The sequence below is a fragment of the Nicotiana tabacum genome, chromosome 22 (assembly GCF_000715075.1).
Source record: "Nicotiana tabacum cultivar K326 chromosome 22, ASM71507v2, whole genome shotgun sequence".
NCBI lineage: Eukaryota > Viridiplantae > Streptophyta > Magnoliopsida > Solanales > Solanaceae > Nicotiana > Nicotiana tabacum.
In genome coordinates, this window is record NC_134101.1 from 133507816 (window position 1) to 133530642 (window position 22827).

Consider the following 22827-nt stretch of genomic DNA (forward strand, 5'->3'; position numbering starts at 1 on the left):
ACTAATCCTCCTATTTATAGCTCTATTGAGGGAGACAAGATCCCTAAATCAAGCTTCTCTTGAATGAGAATAAAATTGTCATTGATGACTGCATAAAGTTGGCTATAAATGCAGATATTCTCTGTAACGGTTGCCCATTAAATGCTATCCGATGATAATGCTTTGAATCCTTGTTACCAGCTGCTCTGTCTTCGAAATTCGTTCAACACCGATTGCATGCTTACATCCGGTGCCAGCTGTTTGCTGACTCACATCCACCTGTCTTTAGTTCCATGTATCATTCCGTCACCCGGCCACCAGTCACTAACCAATTTTAGCCCATACAAATATTACTTTTAAAATTTGTAATTTTAAATAATTAGATTAGATTTGTGTCGCTAAAACTTCTAATACTTATATGATCTTAAATATGTTATAATATTTGTGTAGTTATTTAAAATTATCCTTTATTTTTAATTTAGTTCAAATTAAATGATTTCTCGTTAAGAAAGATGCAATTTCTTTTTAATAGACTAAAGAAATAGTGGAATATCATTTTTTGGGGGGTGGGGAGGGGGGGGGGAGGACAATCGTGTCTTGTATATTTATTCCCGACGAGCACTGAGGAAATTTAATTTGCCTCCTTTGTTCTTTTTTAATTTCTTATAGAAATGGTATGATATAACACGTGATGACGTGAACAATAGAATCGACGCATTAATAAGCATTAGGGTAGATCCCAGATCTGGTGGAAGAAGAACATTACAACTAGAACTGAGATCCCCCCATCGGCGATCAACGGAAAAGATGTTTCTCTGGGATTGGTTCTATGGCGTTTTGTCTTCTCTAGGTTTATGGCAAAAGGAAGCTAAGATCCTCTTTCTCGGTCTCGACAATGCCGGCAAAACCACTCTTCTTCACATGCTCAAAGACGAGGTATTTTTTTCTCCTTTTCTTGTTCGCTTTTCAAATTAGCTATTTACTCTTTCTGATGGTTTCGATTCATTTGATTTTGCATTTGATTTTGTTTGATTTTGCAGAGATTAGTTCAGCATCAGCCGACGCAGTATCCGACATCGGAAGAGCTGAGTATCGGAAAAATCAAATTCAAAGCGTTTGATTTAGGAGGTCATCAGATCGCTCGCCGTGTCTGGAAAGATTATTATGCCAAGGTATTCAAAGCATTTATTTCTTCGTAGCTCCTAACACGGCTGCTTAATAATTCGCCTTGCAATATTAAAATATTTAGTTATTAAAATGAAATAGACGTGAATTGTTGAGCGGAAGAAATATTAAGGATTCGTAAAGCAACATAAATAGTTTTTCATTGAGGAATTATATGAAATGTATGTGTTTATATACATACATACATACACACCTATGCATATGTGTGTGTTTGTGTGCGTGTATATATCTGTATGTGTGCGTGCCCATGTGTCCACTCGTGGTGTTGCAGTGGCGGAGCTAGGAATTCTAATGAGGGGATTCAGAAAATGTAGAAATGCCACATCTGGTATTTTTGAACAGCTTTTGCCTCTACACTAGAAGTTTTTTTATTTCGAAGGGATTCAAAAATTTGTATACATACAAAAAAAAATTGCTTTCACTAGTGCGCAGCTTAATTTTCGGAGTAGGGGATCCTTCCTTACATGGTGCAGAGTCAGTATTATATCATTGCTGCAATTGACGCGCCAATCACTTTTACTGCTTCTCCGAGGGAATTAAAAGAATTACTTGAGAGCACTGCTTGGTTTAACTCTACAGATCCATTTATAAGATCCGGTGCTTAACTTCTATTATGTTGCAAGTTAAACTTTTGCGTATTCTTGGGTTTGAAATTTATCTATTTGAAGTCTTATGCCATTGGTCCTTGTGATGATCTTTTTCTTTGGACAATTGAACATGGATAATATTGACACTATACATTAAATACATTTGGAGGTAGTGATTCCATAGAGCTACTTCAATAGATTGATATGGTGGTCTGATTACACTTATTGTAACATAAAAGTTGATTTCTAGACGATGCTCACCTTCACCATAAGGATTAGAAAGACTAATATTTGTTGACTGACTTACTACGGAATTGGACCCTTTAGGTTTATGTTGTCATTCAATTCCCTCCAGCTTCAAGTAATATTAGAATGGAATTATTTCAAAACTAAATCTGCATCGCCAGTGACATTTGTCTAGATAAGGATTATCGATCCGTCCAGGGCTGCTAACAAGTGGTATACGAACGGACTGGAACCACTCCCTATGAGGTATTGTCCTGCCCACAATTGTGGTCAGAAGGATTTTGTCCTTAAAAGATCCCTCACAAGTTGAGAAAGGGGAGGAAGCCTATAAACTGCTCGATCCCCGTCTTATGATGCAGGACAACATCTAAAGGTAGTGACATAAACAAGGACATTTTATGCCCTTAATTAGGCACAATTTGGAAAAATGGCGAGATCTGAAAAAAGAATGCACTGGCTATTAGATCATCATTTTTTAAGGCACTACAGTAGAGGTGATTGTCTCAATATATACCGTAGGAGTATATCTTGAACTCAGCTTGGATCATCTATGCTTGATGTTTATGGAACCTGAAAGTTTTGTAATTTTTTTGGATATGACTCTCTTTCCTTTGTAATTGTTATTCTCTCTAAGTAATTTTCTTTTGCAAAACTTCTGTATGAATTCTGTTAAAAATTACCAGAAAAAAGTAGAGAGTAAAACTCCTTTATCATATGAAATTTTCTTAGAATCCTTCAGTACTATAACTGTTTAGGCATGAAAACCTGTTTCCCTTTAGTTGCTTTCTTAGTGTTACCTTCGTAAGAAAAGAAAAAAACAGCTACCATATCAAAATAAAGGAACAAGTGAACTTTAAAGGTGGAGATACAGGATCTTTTCCTAATACTAAGTTAAGAGCTAGGATTTAATGATTTACTTAAAATATATACAAGGGCATAAATGTGTTTTGTATAATTCAATATGCAGGAGATACTGCTTGATTTCAGAATTGTTCAATTCTTACATTCTCATTAGTGAATGGGTTTAAGTGAGTAAAAAATGAAGGGGTTAAACTCTGCAGTGAGTTGAGGGGGGGCCTCTGTAATTGCACCCCCCCCCCCCCATAAAAAAAAAACAGATGGTGGCAAGTAACAGATAAGCGCTATGGCTTTATGGGCATTAGTAATTATGAAATATTGTCATAGTAACGTACTTCCTAAATTCTATTCTCTCGGAAGAGAAGTTGCCTACCGGACAAATGTTGGCACCCGAAGCAAAGAGATTATTGCTTTATGGGTGAAGCCATGAACTTCATAAAGGAGTGTGCTTAAAATATGCTCTACTTGATCAACTTATCCAAAAAAAAGGGAAAAAAGACATGATCAATTTTTCTCATTAGCCCTTTGTAAGACAAGGTATCCTAACATAGATCATACTTTTCTCCACCCTATTTGGTTGTGTTTTGAATCTTTTGATACCAGGAAATGTGTATTTATGAGCATTGGCGACTGCTGAAAATTTTCATCTTTATCTACGGGATGGACTATTTTTTTTTTTTCTGGACATGGATTTACGAGTGGACTGTTTTCTTAGGTGCTTTTCTTTTTAGCCAATTTTTTTTGTAAGGCTTTTGTTTGTAGCAATATATCCCCATATTGGGATATCAAAGAAAGAGTTCTGTTATCGCTCGGAAATGGAAATGAATATACAGGCCCCTTCTCCCAAAGTGTAAAACTGGGATATATCTATATTCGATAGAGATGAAGATACTCTGTCATTTGACTTGAAGAAGAGTGAGCTGTTATTTGTAGCATGTGACCTTTTTTAAAGTCCCCTATTTGAAGAGTCATCTGATTTGTGAGAGTACCTTGGGAAAATATGCTTTTGTGCTGGCTGTATTAATCGGTTCTTTTCCCTACATGTCAAGCTTTGCAGCAAAGGCCGAAATCCGTAATCTCATGCATTCCTTTGTGTTGCCATCAGGTCATGCCTAGGAGTGTGTCTACCCAAGGCCTTTGTATTAGATTAGCTGATATGAATAAGCGTCGCGATTATTCAATGGATAAGCATGATAATCAAGTTGTGTTTATTATCAGAAATTTCATTCTCTTTTTATATAACGAGAAGAATACTACATTGATTTACAGATGCTTAGTGTAAGCATGAGGTTAAAACTAAGAACAAAAATTCTTTTACTTTAGTGTTTTGTATTCAGCAGTAAAGACGTTCTTTATCATTGAAATCTACTAGTATTGTAGAAGTCATAGTATCAAAATTAATTCAACCACTTTTAAAAAAAATTAATTAATTAATTCTACCAGATAGACACTTTTTATCCCATAGTAGCACTTGTGTGCTGTCACGTCAATGCAAGTTGCTAAAGAAATAGAAGAGTCCGGGCAGTGAGTCCAAGATTGAAAACACTATCCTCCTCGCCCAATTTTAAGGTTTTTATATTACTTTCCAAATTCATTGATTCTCTCTCTGTCTCTCTCCCTTGTCAATATGTCTTATCTCTTTCTTTGTTGACGTTTCTCTTCCTTATCATCCTAAGTATAGCCTCCAGGGTGATTCAGCCCGCTTCTGCAACTGGAAACATTAAGTTGCTCCATCTCATTCCTACTTTACTATTCAAATATAGGAACTGTTGAAAATTTTCTTGCATTTAATCGATTAATAAGTGACTGAACAAATTAGTGTCAAAGTGTTAATGAAGAATTATTTGTTAAATACACAACCTGTTTATTGTTTTTCTAATGTTCTGCGTGCTCCAAGATGTACGGGAAATGTCGCGATGTTTTCAATCTTGGGAAAGAGATTTCTCTGCCTTCTGCGCTCATCTACTTTTTTCTCTTAGAATTGCTTATATCATAGATACACTTATCTCGTAGCATCAGGTCATGTTTTGGTTGCAAATTTAGGAAGCACCTGCTTATATTTGTGACTCTTCTTATCCGTGCTCTTTGCAGTGTATTGCTGTACAAGAGTAGCAGATTTTCAGTGAGATGATATTTTTTCAAGGCTCTTGATAATTATGAAGGATGATTCTGACTTAGCCAAACAACAACATACCCAGTATATTCCCACAGTGGGGTCTGGGGAGGGTAATATGTACGCTGATCTTATCCCCTACCTTGTGGAGCTAGAGTGGTTGTTTCCGGTAGACCATCAGCTCAAGGAAAGCAATTCTAAGCAGGTTGAAAAGGAAAAACAATAGCGAAGAAGCCATGTTGAAAACAATGAAGACAAGAACATTAGCAACAACAAAAAACAATGCAATAAGAAAACTGAAACAAAGGGAAACAACATGTAGTAATAAAAATTGAAGGCTAAGATAGTAGGAGAATGATAATAATAATAATACATGAAAAACACGGAACATATATGGTAATCCCAAACTCGACTACCTACTAACCTTCTACCCTAATCCTCGACATCCACATCCTCCTGTCCAGGCCTCGGTAAGTTGGAGATGTGTCATATTCTGTCTAATCACTTCTCCCCAACTTTTCGGCCTACCTTTATCTCTCCTTAGACCCACAATAGCCAACCTCTCACACCTTCTCGTTGGGGCAAAAAAAGGAAAAGAAGGATGACTGACTTAAGCAAAAAAAAGAAAAGAAGGGTGATTCTGCTAACCGAGATGATTTCCTATGTCTTATTGAAATTGAATTGGATTTTGGTCAATGTTTTTTTGGGTGCTTATCGAATAATTCAACAATAGATCAAGGAAGTGATGAGCTAAAACATGCTGGATACTTGTTTAATGAATTTCAATTCTTGAAAGTTCTATTGAAATGAAAGAGTATGAAACTTTTTACAATGTCCTAAAAATTCTAGACGGAATGTTAGTGTTACTTTCTTTTGATTAAGAACATTTATGGGACCAACCATGTTCTCTTTAATTAATATTTCACATAATGATTTCTGAGAAGACTTCAAATGACAAGTGTGTAATGGAAGGCGAATTGGTCTGAGATTCATTTGTTCCTCTCTCCATATATGATGCGAGAATTGTACAGCTGAGCCCTGAAAGCTACATGGGAGCACATGGGCCATTCTAATGGCCAAGTTTGGGGTTTGGTGGATGTAAGGACCACCTCCCTAGAGCAAGTAGAAGTTCGGGAGCTAACTTGTATGCAATCATTGTTCACAAATTTCACTGAACTTTTTGAAAATATTCTTGATCTTGTCCGTTTACTCCTCTTTGTGGCATTGTTGCTTGCCATTTAACCAGTTATTTTGTTCTAAAATTTGAGCCTGCTATTCTTTTTCTTGCTTTTCTTTTGCTTTTTAATGTTTGTAACTTTACACCAGCAAAAAATGATTTGAGCATTCCCTTAATAAGCATGAGTTGCCTTTTGCAGGTTGATGCTGTTGTATACCTGGTAGATGCATATGACAAAGAGCGGTTTGCAGAATCAAAGAAAGAGTTAGACGCACTGCTATCTGATGAGGCCCTAGCTACTGTCCCCTTCCTCATTTTGGGAAACAAGATAGACATACCGTATGCTGCCTCGGAAGATGAGCTGCGTTATCACCTTGGTTTGACTGGTGTCACTACTGGCAAGGGAAAGGTGAGTGTTGCTGATTCTAGTGTTCGTCCCTTGGAGGTGTTTATGTGCAGTATTGTACGCAAAATGGGGTATGGTGATGGCTTTAAGTGGGTTTCTCAATATATAAAGTAGTTTACGCAACCAGAAGTTGAAACAGATTGTGTCCTCGTTTATGCTTTTCGTACAACTATTTTTTCCCGTCTGGAAAAGATGGAACCTGTTCATTTGTTCTCAAACTGTTGAGGTCTTTTAGTACTTATAATTTGTATGCGTTGAACATCTACTTAGTGTGATGAGAAGCTATTTATTGTTGCCCTGTAAAATTTACCTAAGGCTGGAACATTGTCAAAACTCCATATTATTATTCCATTTCTTAGTTACTCATGCTTATTCGCTACTGCTGTAGCAGTGATAATATTTTTTTATCTGTATTGAAGTGTAATGTTTTTTCCTGTTCAGAAATCAGAGTATTGCTCAAACTGTTGATTTCATTCGGTACATGCCTTTGGTCTACTTGATGTCAAAAGACTCGTACATGTAACTTGTTCAAGTGCTTAAATATCTAAGATTTGCTCTTTCGCTCGTAAACCCCAACTATTAATTCTCGTGTACATGTCCATTGCATACTACTTGATGCCTCAAACATTTGACTAAAATTTAGGCTTTTTTGAAAAGATCTACAACAATCGCTCAAGGGATTATGTGTGACTCAGCATACCTGTAAATTATCCCTTGACATTGACAGTAATATCTCACGCGGGGATGTGTAGTCATAGTTGCTGGCTCATCGTGCCACTGGGAATTTGAAGAATAGGCACCCGACCACGACATCTAATTTTCTGATGCTAGACTATAAGGACGGGGCAATTACAGCTAACCTTGCCCTCATTTGTATAGTTAAATCAAATTAACATAGCAAATCATATAATATATATATACACGTTTAACACAACACTCAAAGGTGTGACCTAACCATCAATGAAGTAGGTGAAAATTATGAGAGATCAAGGTTCGAATTCCAGCGATTGTTTCTCATCTACCTTGGCTTTGGTTAGCTTTAACACAGTAATGACCGAAACTTTGTAGTCGAGCTGGGATCTTTATATTCTCAATCGGGATTCTTTAGAGACATTCACCTTTGGATGGTTTTTCTTGAGTACGTTTCCAATAACTATGGCACAACTTTGATATGAATCAGTTGGAGATGCAGTTGATAAACAGTTGAACGGTTCCTCATTTCTTGACTTGCTGATTTCTCGTTAGGTAAGACTCTTTCTCTCTCTAGTCTAACTCCCTTTGAAATTTAATATTGCGTGTGTTAGATTGCATGCTCTAGGCTTCATTAGATCACAAAGTGAAGAAGAGCAGGTCAACGAGTTTAGCTTTAACCCAAACCATCATCAAGAAAACGATTTCAAAACAGATCTTTTATTACCCTTTTCTTGACATTCTCTGTGGAGTCATTACTACCAATTCCACCATTATGTCCCTCAAAGAAGTCACAAGATGGAGCGGTTTAACAAACTCCTTTCTTTACTTCACAGTTCAAACCTTCCATTCTTAAATACCAACTTTAATATCTATTATCAATGCCCATTAAAAACACACAGCTTTAATTTATTCATTTTTCCATCTCCATAAGTCATCTTGAGTTAGATTCTCAAACCATCACCAACAAACTCCAAAATGGGCAATTCCATTAATCCACAGGGCAAGTTATCAGATAGCACAAGCAAGGTTATTTTTACAGATGGGACGATTCAGAGTTATGACAAGTCTTTAACAGTGGCAGAGTTGATGCTGGAACATCCCCAGCAAATAGTGGTTGAATTCAAGCCGATCACGGATGGAAAAAAGCCTATTCCATTGCCTGCTGATATGAAACTGGAGAGGAACAAGGTTTATGTGATGCTTCCAAAAAAGAAAGGAAAGCCAGTTAGCTTTTCATCTGAAGAAGCACGACGAATTCTAATGAAAACTAGCTCTATGCTTAAATCCAAGTCTCTGTTAGCTTCTTATACCGGGTTTTTGCCAGTATTCGCTCGTATATGTCCAGCAGCAGCAGCAGTTTCCTCTGCATCATTGGGAAATGGTCGTGATTATGTTCTTAATTCGGACAAGAATCTTTGTCTGGTGAAAAGAGAAGAAGAGGAAGAAGGATCTAAACATGATTACTTCAGTGATATTCTTGAAGGAAGACCTGAATTCTTAAGCAGACAATTGTCAGGAAAAGGATGGAAACCCAGTTTAGATACCATTAAAGAGAGGAGCATTCAAGCAAAAATTCGTCATTGGTTGTTTTAAGGTGTTTGTCTTTGTCCAATCAAATGTTGCCATGTCTAGTTTTCGCTTCTTCATTCTCTACTTTCTCCCGTTGTTTCTTTGTGCTTTTTCTTTTGTCTTTCTAGTGTCTGTCTAGTCATGCATCTTTAGTCTTAATTAAGTTTAGTGCTTTTTCTGTGACTTTAAAGTCTTGTTAATGTGGTAAGTACTTTGTAGCTTTCAATGCATGGTGTGATTAAGTGTTGTAAATGCGTTCAGCTTTCAGGTAACGTATCTAAAGTTGGAATTATGGAGAAAAGTGAACTAATGAAGAATTAGATCTACAATTGGCGTGCTAGAAGTAATTTATATAATAGACTTTGTCAACCAAGAGTGACGTCATATACAACTTGGTTTTTGATTTACGTTTTGACTAGACTTTGGTGCATTTAGACGAACGAATTTCTTGGTAGACCAATTCTACCCAACTCCGTCTAGAGATCGGAAATTAAAAACTTCGCGAGTTCTGGCTAACAAAAGAATAACTTCAGGGAGTTGTCATTCAATTTATCAGAAAGATTTTATATAAATGTGTGTTTTCACTACTCTCTTCGTTCCGAAAAATATGTCACCTTTACTAAAAGTAGATATTTTTAAATAGTTGTCATTTTAGAAAAAAACAAGAAAGAGTTGATTCTTTCTTTCCAATTTTATCCTTACTAATAAAGTGGAGAAAGATTAATTTGATGAAAGCAAGAAGCAATAATTGAGATCAAACAAAAGATAAGGTTAATTTAGTCAAATTATTGTTAATTAATATTTTCTAAAAGCATGTGCAAAAATAAATATGACAAGCGAAAGGGAAGAAAGGGAGTATAACACAAAAAGTTTAGCTACCGTTTCCTCTTTACTCTTTCCTCTTTACTCTTTCCTTTTTAATTTGTTCCATAAGGTATGATATCTTTCTATATTTAAAAATAATTTAATTTTAAAATTCTCATTTTACACTTAATGAAATAAACAAAAATGTCTATGACTTATTTTAGATAACAAGTTCAAACAAAATAGTTCTTTTTAAAATTCGTGTCCATTCAAAGGCACTCACATAAGTATATACTAACAATATACTTATTTTACATACTAGATGAGTGGTGCCCGTGCATGCCCGACATATTGTCTGTTTTATTCGCACAAGCTAAAAGGTTACAAAAGCCAAGCAAAAACATATTTTCAACCAACATGTTAAAGTTTCATACTATATACGATGAGCAAAGCTCTACAACATATAAGTGAAAAAAGATCACAACCATAGTGCTTGGATAAAATTACAATCAAGTCCAACAAATTATTGACTTTGATTATCCAACATCTACTGCAACACTATAATATACTTTTATGACTGTAAAATCTATTCGCAGTCACCATTTACAAGTGTCCATCACTCAGTCCACCACTTCCCTCCACAAAATACATATACAAAAGCATATTCATCCATATGTAATATTAAGAATAGCCAACTATACGTATGTCCATGCTTGAGGGAAAACTAACATACATTAGAACTACAATAAATAGATGTTAAGTGGGAAAGCCCTTCAACGCGTTAAATCTGGATAGTCACCGAAGAAGTAATGGATTTTGGAGAAAAATTATCCTTGGATAATCCGATTACATTTCACAAGTTAAAGATCTGGAGGGCACTGCATTCAAAAGAGTAATAGGAATAAAAATGAATCAATTACAGGTGCATAGAGAATAATTTGTAAAATGAAAAATGAATTATGAACCAAGAAAGGATTATGCGCATAAACTTTAGTACCAGATCTACAACCTACATTATTAAAGTGAGAGCAATTGAATTATCATCTACTTTTTAAAGGATTGAATCAATATAGCGTGGAAGTACACAAAACCACCAAATAAAACTGGAAAAATGAAGGGGGAAAAAGTGAAGGGAAGGAAAAGGAAAGCCAGCCACAAATAATCTATAAGGCAACAGAAAGAATTTAAAGCATTCCAATTGAACATTTATTCAGAAGGCTAAATATACTACCCCTTGAACATTAATAGAAATAAATTCCCAAAGATACACTTTAGCCTGTGCATTTTCAATAGTGAAAAGAACAATGATCTATCTACTGATAATACAATGATTCAGGGAGTCAGAGCTAATATACACTGCACACACATGCGCTCATTTATAAGAAGATTTTCAAATTCACACAGGATTATGACATCCAAAATTCTACATAAGTATGGAAGTTCCACGAAAGAACAAAAGGGTTACCTTTTCAAAAAAAAAAAAGAAAGAAGAAAAGGGTTAACTTTTACAGAGACTCCATTAACAAAGGTCATCAACAGAAAGAGTCATAACCTCACTGCTCCAAGCAAAGCAAAAGAAATGTGGCTTACAAGCACATCTTATAGGCTTACTATACTGTTAACCAAATAAATTTTAAACGTGGCAGGAAAAACTCCAAGACATACAGTTACACAGATTATTTGAGGAGAAAAAACTACAACACACATAACAAGAAGTCACATACTTGTAGAAATAGCCAGCCTAAATCCTAAATCCTAAATTAGTAGAGTGACAAAGGAGATTATATGCAAAAACCTTCCTTTTTTCCCAACCCATTACGCAGAATACATTGGCCAATTACTACTACACTTAGAAAAATATGTATTGCGAAAATCAAGCAGAAAATCATGGACCTCGAAGAGTTTTCTCGTCAGTCAGAAAAAAGAATTCAATTTCCAAGCTGCAGCATAGGAGAGGGCAACTCCAGCAACTAAAAGAATCAATGATCCCTACTTCATGAATAACATACTGATTTAGAAACCACATGATAGGTAAAGATGAACCAGATAGAATAGGTTACCATCTCATAATCAGCATAGTCAAATATTTTGCATGATTTTTGTGTTATCATTCAGGATCGTTGTATCTCCTTGAGAAATCTGAGCACTCCTTCCTCTCATTTAAAGATCTTTACTTGTAAATAGACCATATTAATGGACAGAGTAGAATAAATTTTTGGACACAAATGTTGGACAGAGTAGAATGAATTTTTCAAATATTTTAGTAGGTGAGATTTGATATCTTTGGATTTGCAATTGACGATAGAATAGGGTGCAACTATCTTATTTTACAAAGGATGTGCAAGTATTTAGTTAACCAATAAGCTTCTGTGATGAAGACATTACTACATTAAGTTCTTGAGTTGCAGGACGATGCCTCTCACGTACTATATTTTAAGTTTCAGCATCCAAAATTATCTATAAAGAGGAATTAGAGTAATGGTAAAAGATTTAGCAATAACCTTAGAGAACATACATCTGTTGGAAGTGCTAATTCAAACTGCAAATAATTAAAAGTGCTGACTTCATTTGCAAGACCTGCATAGAACGCCTAATGCGACCACATGTATCGAAAAGTCAAGCTTACCTGCTTCTTGAGTGACTATTATATTCTATTTTTTATAAAGATGAGTATTGTATTTTATATAGCAGAACATTTGTAGTGCAAAAATCTTGCTGCAAATATTTATTTATCTTATAATGAGATCTTCAAGCAAAGGTAATTATAGCAAGTATAATAGTTGTCTATCTAATCAGATCATCACATCTATTAAATACCTGAAAAATAAAAATGGCATATCATAATACTGACAACTTAGAAACTGGTTGAAACAGAAAGAAAAAAGGACTAATTTTTTACCAGGTGAAAGCTAGCCAACTCACTTATCGTAGTTGTGCCACCATTTTACATTAAAAAATTTCACACTTATGAAATTGTATTTACAGCTTAAAATCATTGTCTTTCTTGAATCCTTTAGAATCCAACTGCTATGGTATCAACACACGTAAGAATAAACTTCATCATATTTTTGGACCTTTTATAGACAACACTATCTGATCGTTTAGAAAATTCATACTTCCTTTTTTTGTTTTTGGAGAAGGTAAGATAAATTAAACCTACATAATTTTTTATGAGGGTTGTAAGAAAACAGTTTGTCGAAGACTAATAATTTAGTAATATCTTTCAATCACTCTCACAATCTCTTCTTATTAGCTAATGTACAGTAAAATGCGACTATCAAGGCCTAAAGCTGTCTACTTGATTCACTCTTATCGCATAGTCGTAGAAAGATCATACTTCTTGATATTGCAAGGATCAATGATATTTTCTCTTTTTATTGAACTGCTAAAAATACGTCCAATAAAGAAAATAAAACGCAAACTCACCTTCAAGGACACACTAAAAGGGATCGTCCGATAGGTTGCCTAAGAGTATAAATGAAGGATATAATCATAAACATCGAAATTCCTAAATTTCAGTCAGAGACAAAAGGTTTTCCATAAATAGAACTAAATATTAACATACTTATATAATTGAGATATCTCAGTTGACTTCTGTTGGGATATATACTATTAACCATGAGTTTGGTTTAGATATAGTATTTATTATGAAATAATTGTTTATTCAGTTTTAATAAAGTTTTAAATAGATCATATAATAGTCTGTGTCCTTTGCTTATATAGTAGATGATTTAGTGTATAGAGTTTAGCTTATACACGGAAGATTAAATCATCGGTTCATATAAGTATAAAGTTTGAGTTCACAATCTAATGATGGAATTGGACAAACCATCAGGAATGATTGTAGCACAAGATTAAATATAATTAATCTTGATTATGGGAATGGTTTCATTCCAACTTCTTGTGCTAGTACATTTTGTATGTATTGAACGGATCAGGTAGAGATAAGTATTTTATACTGACTTAATAAAATAAACTCTCTAGCCATTAAATGTACTTATACTCTTAATCTTGATATAATTATTATTAGTTGTGTATATTATTACTGTTTTGATTTATTAAAAGGCGAGATTCTTTCGTGGGTCAATATGCCTGGTAAATTGGATAATAATAATATATATTGGCGAAGTAATAGTTAGTTGATGGAATCCATGTCTCAGTTTAGAGATTGATGATATACCTTTATGAAAGCTTATAAGTTTTCACGTGTAAACCCGGCCGGTGGATTTTGTATCCGACACATGAAATAAGTTAAGCGAAAGTCTAAAGGAAATAATCAATAAATTAAATCGCCAGTAATTTAATTTAATTGATTCGTATCTGAATCTTAACATGAGGAGTTAAATAAGATTTAATGGATGAATTTCGAAATTGAATAAGGAGTGTAATTACGAATTTTTAGTGGAATAATTCGTAATTAATTATGGTGGATATTAATTTCGAAAATTACAAATTAATTCCATAATTGGAAGCCTTGTTAATTAAATTCTGTGGTCCCTACTGTGCCTAAATAATAGGAAATAAAGGAATCCTTTTTCTGGTGGAAAAGAAAACCTAACAGGTTTTGGAAAAGGGTCTTAACCCTTAAAACTTGTGCTATAAATACATAAGGTTTCCACCTAGAGGGATGAGTACATGGTGACTGAAATTTTTAGCCAAGTTTTCCTAGAAATTTCGCCCACACGAAATTGCTATTTTCGGGTATTATTTGGGTAACACAGTAGAAGACCGGGGAACGTTCGAGGATCACGATTGTGCGGGTGATGGAGATTCTATTAAGAAGTTATGGAACTGAAGGCTCACGTGGTAGAAAAGATATGTTCACGCTTCAAGAGGTAACCCGTGAAATCCCGATTATGCTAGTTGTCTAAATTACATGTGATTTTGATACTGGGATTGCTTCCGCTGCATATAATAATCCATCAATTGGTATCAGAGCTCACTCACATCTAATTAGATAGCTAAGTTTTTCATGAAACAAGAATATGGTGTTTATGTGCATTTTTTGAATTACATATATATGTGATTTTCTGAAAAACTGCACTGCTGTTTTGTGAATTAACTGTGCATAATTTATGGATTATTCTTATAATCATGAGATATATATTTTCTTATTGATATTTGATTGAGATTATCTGAATTTTTTGGGGTAAATCCTAGAAAAACGCAAAACCTGTTTTTGACCGAATAGCCGGAATTTTCGGAGGTCAGTGAACTTGACGGACTCCGATTGAGCTGAAATTTGGTGGGTCCATCGGAAACGACGTGGTGAGAAAAACTCACTGCTTATGCAGTGAATCATGGTATTTTTCAGCGTTTTGAGGTCGTTTGGACTGTGTTTTGGACGTTTTTCTATTTTCTGGAAATTATTTCTTAATAATTTTAATTCTTTTTAAATTCAATGGTGTTGGGGATGACTCCCCATGGTCCCCATGATTAAATACTAGTCATATAATAGGTTTACACATTGACTATTAGCAAATAAACGTGTTGTTGTATTAAATTCAATAATAGAGGTGTAAGATTTTATTGACTAGGTCTTACAAGGTATAATTCATATTGTGTAATGATATAATTATTTTGTAAGAAAGTAAAATTCTCTATTTGATATCCTGGATGACTAATGATTGGAGCGTTTGGCATGTTTGTGCATAAATAATTTCTCAAATTTAAGTTTATATTTTCATGCCCTACGTGATTACTAGTTTGGATTTTCGATGAAGAATTTTGTTCTATGTTGTATGAGTTTTATAATGCTGGTATGACTTTTAAGCTATGGTCTACCATAAAATAATTTTATGAGCTAAATATATATTCACTTGTAAATTGAGAATTTTATGAGTAATAAATAGTTACCACTGAAGTGGTTTGTTTATTTGAACTCATGAAAAATTCTTAGTAAATTTGTACATGTGAAATTATATCTATTCATGGATTGAGCAATATGATTAATAAGTAGGATCCACAAAATGGTCTATGTATTTGAGTCATTGAAATATGTTTAATATACCATGTGAAAATTATCCTTGAGAAATCTACATTAATGGTGGAGGTTCATAACTAGAAAAAGAGTATTTATCTTTTGGTACTAGTGAAACTAACTCCACCCATGAGAAGAGATATTGGGGTTTTCACTGAACGGGAGAAAATATAATATCTCAGGTTCTTATGTATTTAATAAAAGGATAATTTATTGCAAAAGGAGATATTATATATCCTAGAAATAGGAAGAAAATAATATATGCCTTGAGCTCATAGTGTAATTATAAGGAGAATGGAAATCAATATCATATTTATTTTAATTCATGAAACTACTTAAAACGGTTATTCTCCGAGTTTGGTTACAGGCTAGTGGTCATGAATTTGACGGACTCCGATTAACCTGAAACTTGGTGGGTTCATTGAAAACGATCTAGTGAAAAAAAACTCCTTGCTATGCAGTGAATCATGTTGTTTTTTTGGCATTTTGAGGTCGTCTAGATGGGTTTTCAAGCAGTTTATTAAATTGAATTTGTTATAAATATGAAAAATTATTCTTTATATATCGGCTATATTTGTGTTAAATCTGAAACATGATGATTCAACTTGATATTATATATAGCAAGAATGCAAATCACATGGATTTAATCCTGACTACGCCAAAAAAAATAATTTATTCGAATTTGGTCTAGTTTTTGGCGATCATGAATTTCACGATCTCCGAATGACCTGAAATTCGGTAGGATCATTGGAAACGATCATTTAAGAAGAACTCACTGCTATGCAGTGAATCACATCGTATTTTGACGATTTGGGATCGTTTAGGTGAGTTTTTTGGAGGTTTGACGGATTAAAATGTGATTTACATACGAAAAGTCATTCTTTCTATCATTTTATATGTCTAATCTGGAACATGATAACACATGTTGATTTGACATGAATTGGTATATGATAAAAAAAATGTAGGTCATATTTTAAATTCTTAAAAAAATGCTTAAAATGATAATTTTCCAAATTTGGTCGCAATTTTTGATTGATATGAAATTTGGTAGATTTATCAGAAATAGTCCAGTCAACAATAATCACCACTATACAGTGTGAAATATTAATTTTAGTATTTTAAGACTGTTTAAATGGGTATTGAGCATTTTTTTTAATATGGAACTTAATCCTCAGAGAAAAGTTCGTGGTTGTGATAAAGTGGTGATGGGAATAAACCCCTATTGTCTTCATTTTTTATTTATAGTGAGATAATAAATTTATGTGTTGACATTAGGTCTTCCTCCATATCGGATAAATTTATTATGAACTCACTGGCTATAGTTACTAGTTATTGATAACCAGTATTAACTCTCCATCTGAGCTTAAAGGGTTGAATCAATTTTGTAACTACAATACAATCATGATTAAGTGGTGATAGAAATATATTTCTATGGTCTTCCACTATTAATTTCAAGTGAGTAATAAATTTATGTGTTGACTTTAGGTCTTCCTCCATATCGGATAAATTTATTGTAAGCTCACTAGGTGAAATACTAGTAATTGACATCGTGTACTTACTCTCCATCTGAGTATACATGTTGGATCAATGAAACTAGAGCTATTAAAAATGATGTTCACTTGACTTAAATTAACAGTATACTCTCCATCTGAGTTGGGTCTGTTTTAATTATTGGAGTGAATAATCTGGCATTGCATATGTATGTTGCATGAGTAGTTCTTTCCCATCGAAATTGCTATTCAAGATGCATGACATATATGTGTAGTGTGTTTTAAAATTTTTGTATTAAAAAGTTATATACAATTGACTGAAAATAATAGTATGCTCTCCATCTGAGTTGGTTCTATTTATTTTTGGATTGTATAATTCTTGCATTATATAATATACTTTGCATGAATAATTCTTTTCCCATCGAAATTTATTATTCCAGATGCATGTATGTATATAAATATTGAATGCAGTCTGAAATTTACTATTCAGTGTTTTGACTTATTATGATCTATTTAATATTTTTATCTCAACTTCACAATGATTTTATGCAATTTGTCGTATTACTTGTTAAAATTTTCTTTTAGTGATAAGGCATTAATTTTAAGGATGCAATATATGTACTTTTGTTAGAAGGAATTTAATTCCGGTTTCTGGGCAAAATAAGAGATGGATATTTGCTTTATTTTTCGAATAACTCTTGAGTTATTGAGCTTAATAAACACTTTATCACTTGTGGTACATGAATGCATGACCTTGTTATTATATATTGATGTCTCTCCTGAACAGAACAATATTAGTCTACCTCATAAGAGAATATGTTCTTCAAAATTGAGTAAAACTTATATGTGCACTTTTATCTAAGTCATATTAATCTGGATAGGATTTCAAGTTGGTCAAGTATGGACCTTAAGGTTCATTGAAAGTAGAGGCACTACCAACTTGTGGATCCTGTTTGGAAGGAAATTTGACTAAAAGATGTTTCCCTTTAAAAGGAAATAAAACTAGTGATAAGCTAGAATGAATCCTTTCTGATTTGTATGGTTAAATGAACATACTCGTAAGAGATAGATTTTGAGTATTTTATGACGTTCATAAATGATTACTCAAAATATTAATATATTTATTTGATGCACTGTAAGTCTTAATGAATTAAGTAATTCAAGGTTTTTAAGACTTGAAATAGAGAAGCACCAAAGAAATATATTAAGTTACTACAATTTGATTGTAGTGGCGAGCATCTCTCTAAAGAGTTTTTTAGTTACATATCAGAATAGGGATTACATCTCAATTGACTACACCATAAACTCCATAATAGAGTCGTGTAGTAGAAAGAAGAAATAAGTCTCTTTTGGATATGGATAGACTAATGACGTGTTATTCAGATTTGCCTTATTTATTTTTGGAATATTTCCTGGAAACTTCAAATTACATTCTGAATTTAGTTCATTCTAAGCTAGTACCTGGGACATCTATAGAACTGTCGACTAAATGTAAGCTTGGTCTGTGGCATCTTCAGATATAGGATTATCCCGCATATGTGCTGAAAGGGAAAGCAGATATGTAAGTTGGAACTAAGGATGGATAGGTGCATGTTTATCGAATATCCAAGAAAACGAATGAAGCTTTATTTTATTGTCCTAAAGAAAATAAGGCAATTGTTAAAACAAATGCATTTTTCTAGATAAGGACTGTTTAATAAAACATGTTCCTAGAAGTAAACTATTTTTACAGGAACTGGGCAAAGAAATAACTAGATGTTCAAGAACATCAAAACCCACACATCAGAATTGACGTTCCATTGCATTTAAGTAGTGGGAGAACGTTAATAGACATAATATGCCTTTATCGAGTGGGAGTGATGTTTGAACATTGAACACTATAGTAAGAAGTCACTAATATTTCAATGTTGTGAGGTAACGAAGGTAATATTAGTGGTACTTCGTCTTAGTGGGAGAAAGCTAAAGAAAATTATAGTTCGGTGTTCATTCTTGGGATAGTTTCGGTAACAGGATCTCTGAAGAGTTTAATACCAAACTAGATAATTACGACAAAGTACTACTGGACAAATATTGCATCAGATATAACTTGGCAAGATTCTTTAACAAAACCTTATTTGGTGAAGACTTTTAATAGTCATGTAAAAGAATGCCTGAGAAAGTTGTAGATGCATGGTTATGAGTCTAAGTGGGAGATTGTTGGGGCATATACTATTAACCATGCATTTGGATATAGTATATTCTAATAATTATCATGGTTAAAAGTCTAAGTGGGAGATTGTTGGGATATATACTATTAACCATGAGTTTGGTTTAGATATAGTATTTATTATGAAATAATTGTTTATTCAGTTTTAATAAAGTTTTAAATAGATCATATAATAGTCTGTGTCCTTTGCTTATATAGTAGATGATTTAGTGTATATAGTTTAGCTTATACACGGAAGATTAAATCATCGGTTCATATAAGTATAAAGTTTGAGTTCACAATCTAATGATGGAATTGGACAAACCATCAGGAATGATTGTAGCACAAGATTAAATATAATTAATCTTGATTATGGGAATGGTTTCATTCCAACTTCTTGTGCTAGTACATTTTGTATGTATTGAACGGATCAGGTAGAGATAAGTATTTTATACTGACTTAATAAAATAAACTCTCTAGCCATTAAATGTACTTATACTCTTAATCTTGATATAATTATTATTAGTTGTGTATATTATTACTGTTTTGATTTATTAAAAGGCGAGATTCTTTCGTGGATCAATATGCCTGGTAAATTGGATAATAATAATATATATTGGCGAAGTAATAGTTAGTTGATGGAATCCATGTCTCAGTTTAGAGATTGATGATATACCTTTATGAAAGCTTATAAGTTTTCACGTGTAAACCCGGCCGGTGGATTTTGTATCCGACACATGAAATAAGTTAAGCGAAAGTCTAAAGGAAATAATCAATAAATTAAATCGCCAGTAATTTAATTTAATTGATTCGTATCTGAATCTTAACATGAGGAGTTAAATAAGATTTAATGGATGAATTTCGAAATTGAATAAGGAGTGTAATTACGAATTTTTAGTGGAATAATTCGTAATTAATTATGGTGGATATTAATTTCGAAAATTACAAATTAATTCCATAATTGGAAGCCTTGTTAATTAAATTCTGTGGTCCCTACTGTGCCTAAATAATAGGAAATAAAGGAATCCTTTTTCTGGTGGAAAAGAAAACCTAACAGGTTTTGGAAAAGGGTCTTAACCCTTAAAACTTGTGCTATAAATACATAAGGTTTCCACCTAGAGGGATGAGTACATGGTGACTGAAATTTTTAGCCAAGTTTTCCTAGAAATTTCGCCCACACGAAATTGCTATTTTCGGGTATTATTTGGGTAACACAGTAGAAGACCGGGGAACGTTCGAGGATCACGATTGTGCGGGTGATGGAGATTCTATTAAGAAGTTATGGAACTGAAGGCTCACGTGGTAGAAAAGATATGTTCACGCTTCAAGAGGTAACCCGTGAAATCCCGTTTATGCTAGTTGTCTAAATTACATGTGATTTTGATACTGGAATTGCTTCCGCTGCATATAATAATCCATCAACTTCAAGTGAAAATTACCACTATTCTGTTGTTGCATGACTTGCTAGCGCGCAAATTCGTCTCATCCAATTGAAGATCTCCTCCTCCTTTTTCGCCTGAGACCCAATCTTCCAGCAGTAAATTTTGATAAGTCAAATTTTCAGTAGAACGGTTTAATTCTATACTAATTTAGTTGGCAAAAGACAAAATTCATAATGCATCTGCAAAACAAGGACAATTACTGACATGCATGTAAAAAATTCTACGAAGAAATTATTCAAACGAATAGAAAACTAACATATACTATCTAATTTTTAATTACCAGCAGAACAAGTACAATAAACAAAGAAAAACAGTACAAATAAGTCACCAAATCAGAGAGCTCACACCAAATTCAAATAGAAGAAAGATGGATAAACTTTGAATCAGTTAAGATCAAATCCTGATTTTTATCAACATATAGGCAAAAAACAAAAGATTGCAAGAAAACTTACCAGATCAATGAGCTCACACTTGAAAGAGGGAAAACCAGAAAGAGCAAAAAAATTGAGAAAGAATTGAAAAACGAAAAGTAAAAGGATAAGTGACTACTGTGGGACTATGTATAGCAGCACACATGTTACTTAAGGAAAGAATCATATACTTACCAAATTACCCATAAAGTAAGGCACAATTACCGAATTACCCTTCGTCGTACCTCACACCTTCACTTACTATATAGTAGAATAAGGTCTATAAAATAAATCAGCAGCAACTTTTTGTAACATACATATTGATAACCTGCTACAGATGACATCAATGACTCATTACAATCGAAAAATACGCTTATTATACTAAAACAAGTAGGAATTTTTTCATTCCTATACAATATTTGAAACTTATTTAATACAATATTTGACACTTATTTATTAAAATTATTCAAATTTTGTATATTACCCATCCTAAACAAGTTTTTCTTACAATTTATATACAATCCATTATCAGTGCCTTAAATTAGGGGATGTTTTGCTTGAAAAAGGGCGTAACCAAAAGGATCGAAGTCCAAATTGTCCTTCCATCTAGATAAGACTCCTTCCGGTTGTATCTTACCTATTTTAAGCCATAATTAGCGCAACTCTTCTCTTTCTTTGCCATAATTACCTATTTTAAGAAAAGAATAGTGTATGGTACAACAACACACAAAGTAAAAACAAATTTCAAAAACTTTAATACAAATTTAAATATATCTACAACAACATGCATATTTGATGGAAACTTAGGATTTGGTTCTGTATAGAAAACCTGGTGTCACGACCCTAAATCCGGACTCGGTCGCCTCTCGTGAAGACAAGGCTAGCCGACACTTCCCATTTCAGTATTTAACAGTTAAACAATAAGAAACAGTCTAAAGCATGATAAAATAATTCAAAGTTTAAGCAGATAATAGCATAATTTGCGGAATACAACCCAACACAGTCCGATACCGGGGTGTCACTAGTCATGAGCATCTAAACAATCCGGAATACTCAGAGGAATCTACAGAGTTTAATACAGTAACTAAGAACATGGAGAAATAAGATAGGGAAGAAGCTCCGGGCTGAGAACGCCGATAGCTACCTAGAGACTCATCGGATCCGCCTGAGCTGGAAAGATCAGCACTCGGGAGTAGGACCAGATTCGCCTAAATCTGCACACGGGGTGTAGGGAGTAAAGTGAGTACTCCAACTCAGTGAGTAATAATCATAAATAAAGACTGAAAGCAGGAAATCACGTAAAGCACATTTGCATACTATAATAAAGCAGTAAAACCAGTGAAGCAGTAAAATCGATAAAAGATATGTGAAGGTCATTTAACTCAAATTAAACTTCACGAAAACCTTTTTCAACAATTTGAGCAGGTAAATGACAGGAAATTAAGGAAAATAAACACATAAAGGTTCGTCCCTCGGGCACAACATCAACAAATCCGCCCTCGGGCAATATCTCAGAACAATACCAGCCCCTCGGGCTATATCTCACATCACAATGTGTACCCCGTGCTCACTGAGGGTGTGCAGACTCCTGAAGGGGCCTCTTACGGCCTAAGCGCAATATCAAGCCATCTCGTGGCATCATCACTAGGCTCTCGGCCTCATATCAATCAAGCCACCTCATGGCGTATATATCTCAGGCCCTC

The 22827-nt window shown here is 33.9% G+C and overlaps 2 protein-coding genes and 1 long non-coding RNA gene across 3 annotated transcripts; 2 read left to right on the plus strand and 1 right to left on the minus strand.

Annotated features, from left to right (window-relative positions):
* Positions 1-638: 638 nt before the first annotated feature.
* LOC107817985 (small COPII coat GTPase SAR1B) lies at positions 639-6913 on the plus strand. The gene is made up of 3 exons (XM_016643886.2): positions 639-915; positions 1020-1151; positions 6345-6913. Exons 1-3 carry the CDS (start codon positions 787-789, stop codon positions 6663-6665), a joined length of 582 nt encoding a protein of 193 aa, XP_016499372.1. The 5' UTR covers positions 639-786; the 3' UTR covers positions 6666-6913.
* Positions 6914-8219: 1306 nt separating this feature from the next.
* LOC107817984 (uncharacterized) lies at positions 8220-8837 on the plus strand. The gene has a single exon (XM_016643885.1). It carries the CDS (start codon positions 8220-8222, stop codon positions 8835-8837), a length of 618 nt encoding a protein of 205 aa, XP_016499371.1.
* Positions 8838-10085: 1248 nt separating this feature from the next.
* On the minus strand, positions 10086-21282 carry LOC107817986 (uncharacterized). Its single transcript, XR_012705115.1, has 3 exons — positions 21167-21282; positions 20712-20800; positions 10086-10495 (listed from the first exon to the last, which is right to left on the minus strand). It is a non-coding gene; the product is annotated as an uncharacterized LOC107817986 (long non-coding RNA).
* Positions 21283-22827: the final 1545 nt, after the last annotated feature.

What these genes read in the sequence shown, in the direction of transcription:
- LOC107817985 (XM_016643886.2), top strand. Translation starts at nt 787, where the DNA reads ATGTTTCTCTGGGATTGGTTCTATGGCGTTTTGTCTTCTCTAGGTTTA. An exon ending in TTCACATGCTCAAAGACGAG is followed by an intron (nt 916 to 1,019) that starts GTATTTTTTTCT and finishes TTGATTTTGCAG; the next exon opens with AGATTAGTTCAGCATCAGCC. An exon ending in GGAAAGATTATTATGCCAAG is followed by an intron (nt 1,152 to 6,344) that starts GTATTCAAAGCA and finishes TGCCTTTTGCAG; the next exon opens with GTTGATGCTGTTGTATACCT.
- LOC107817984 (XM_016643885.1), top strand. Translation starts at nt 8,220, where the DNA reads ATGGGCAATTCCATTAATCCACAGGGCAAGTTATCAGATAGCACAAGC.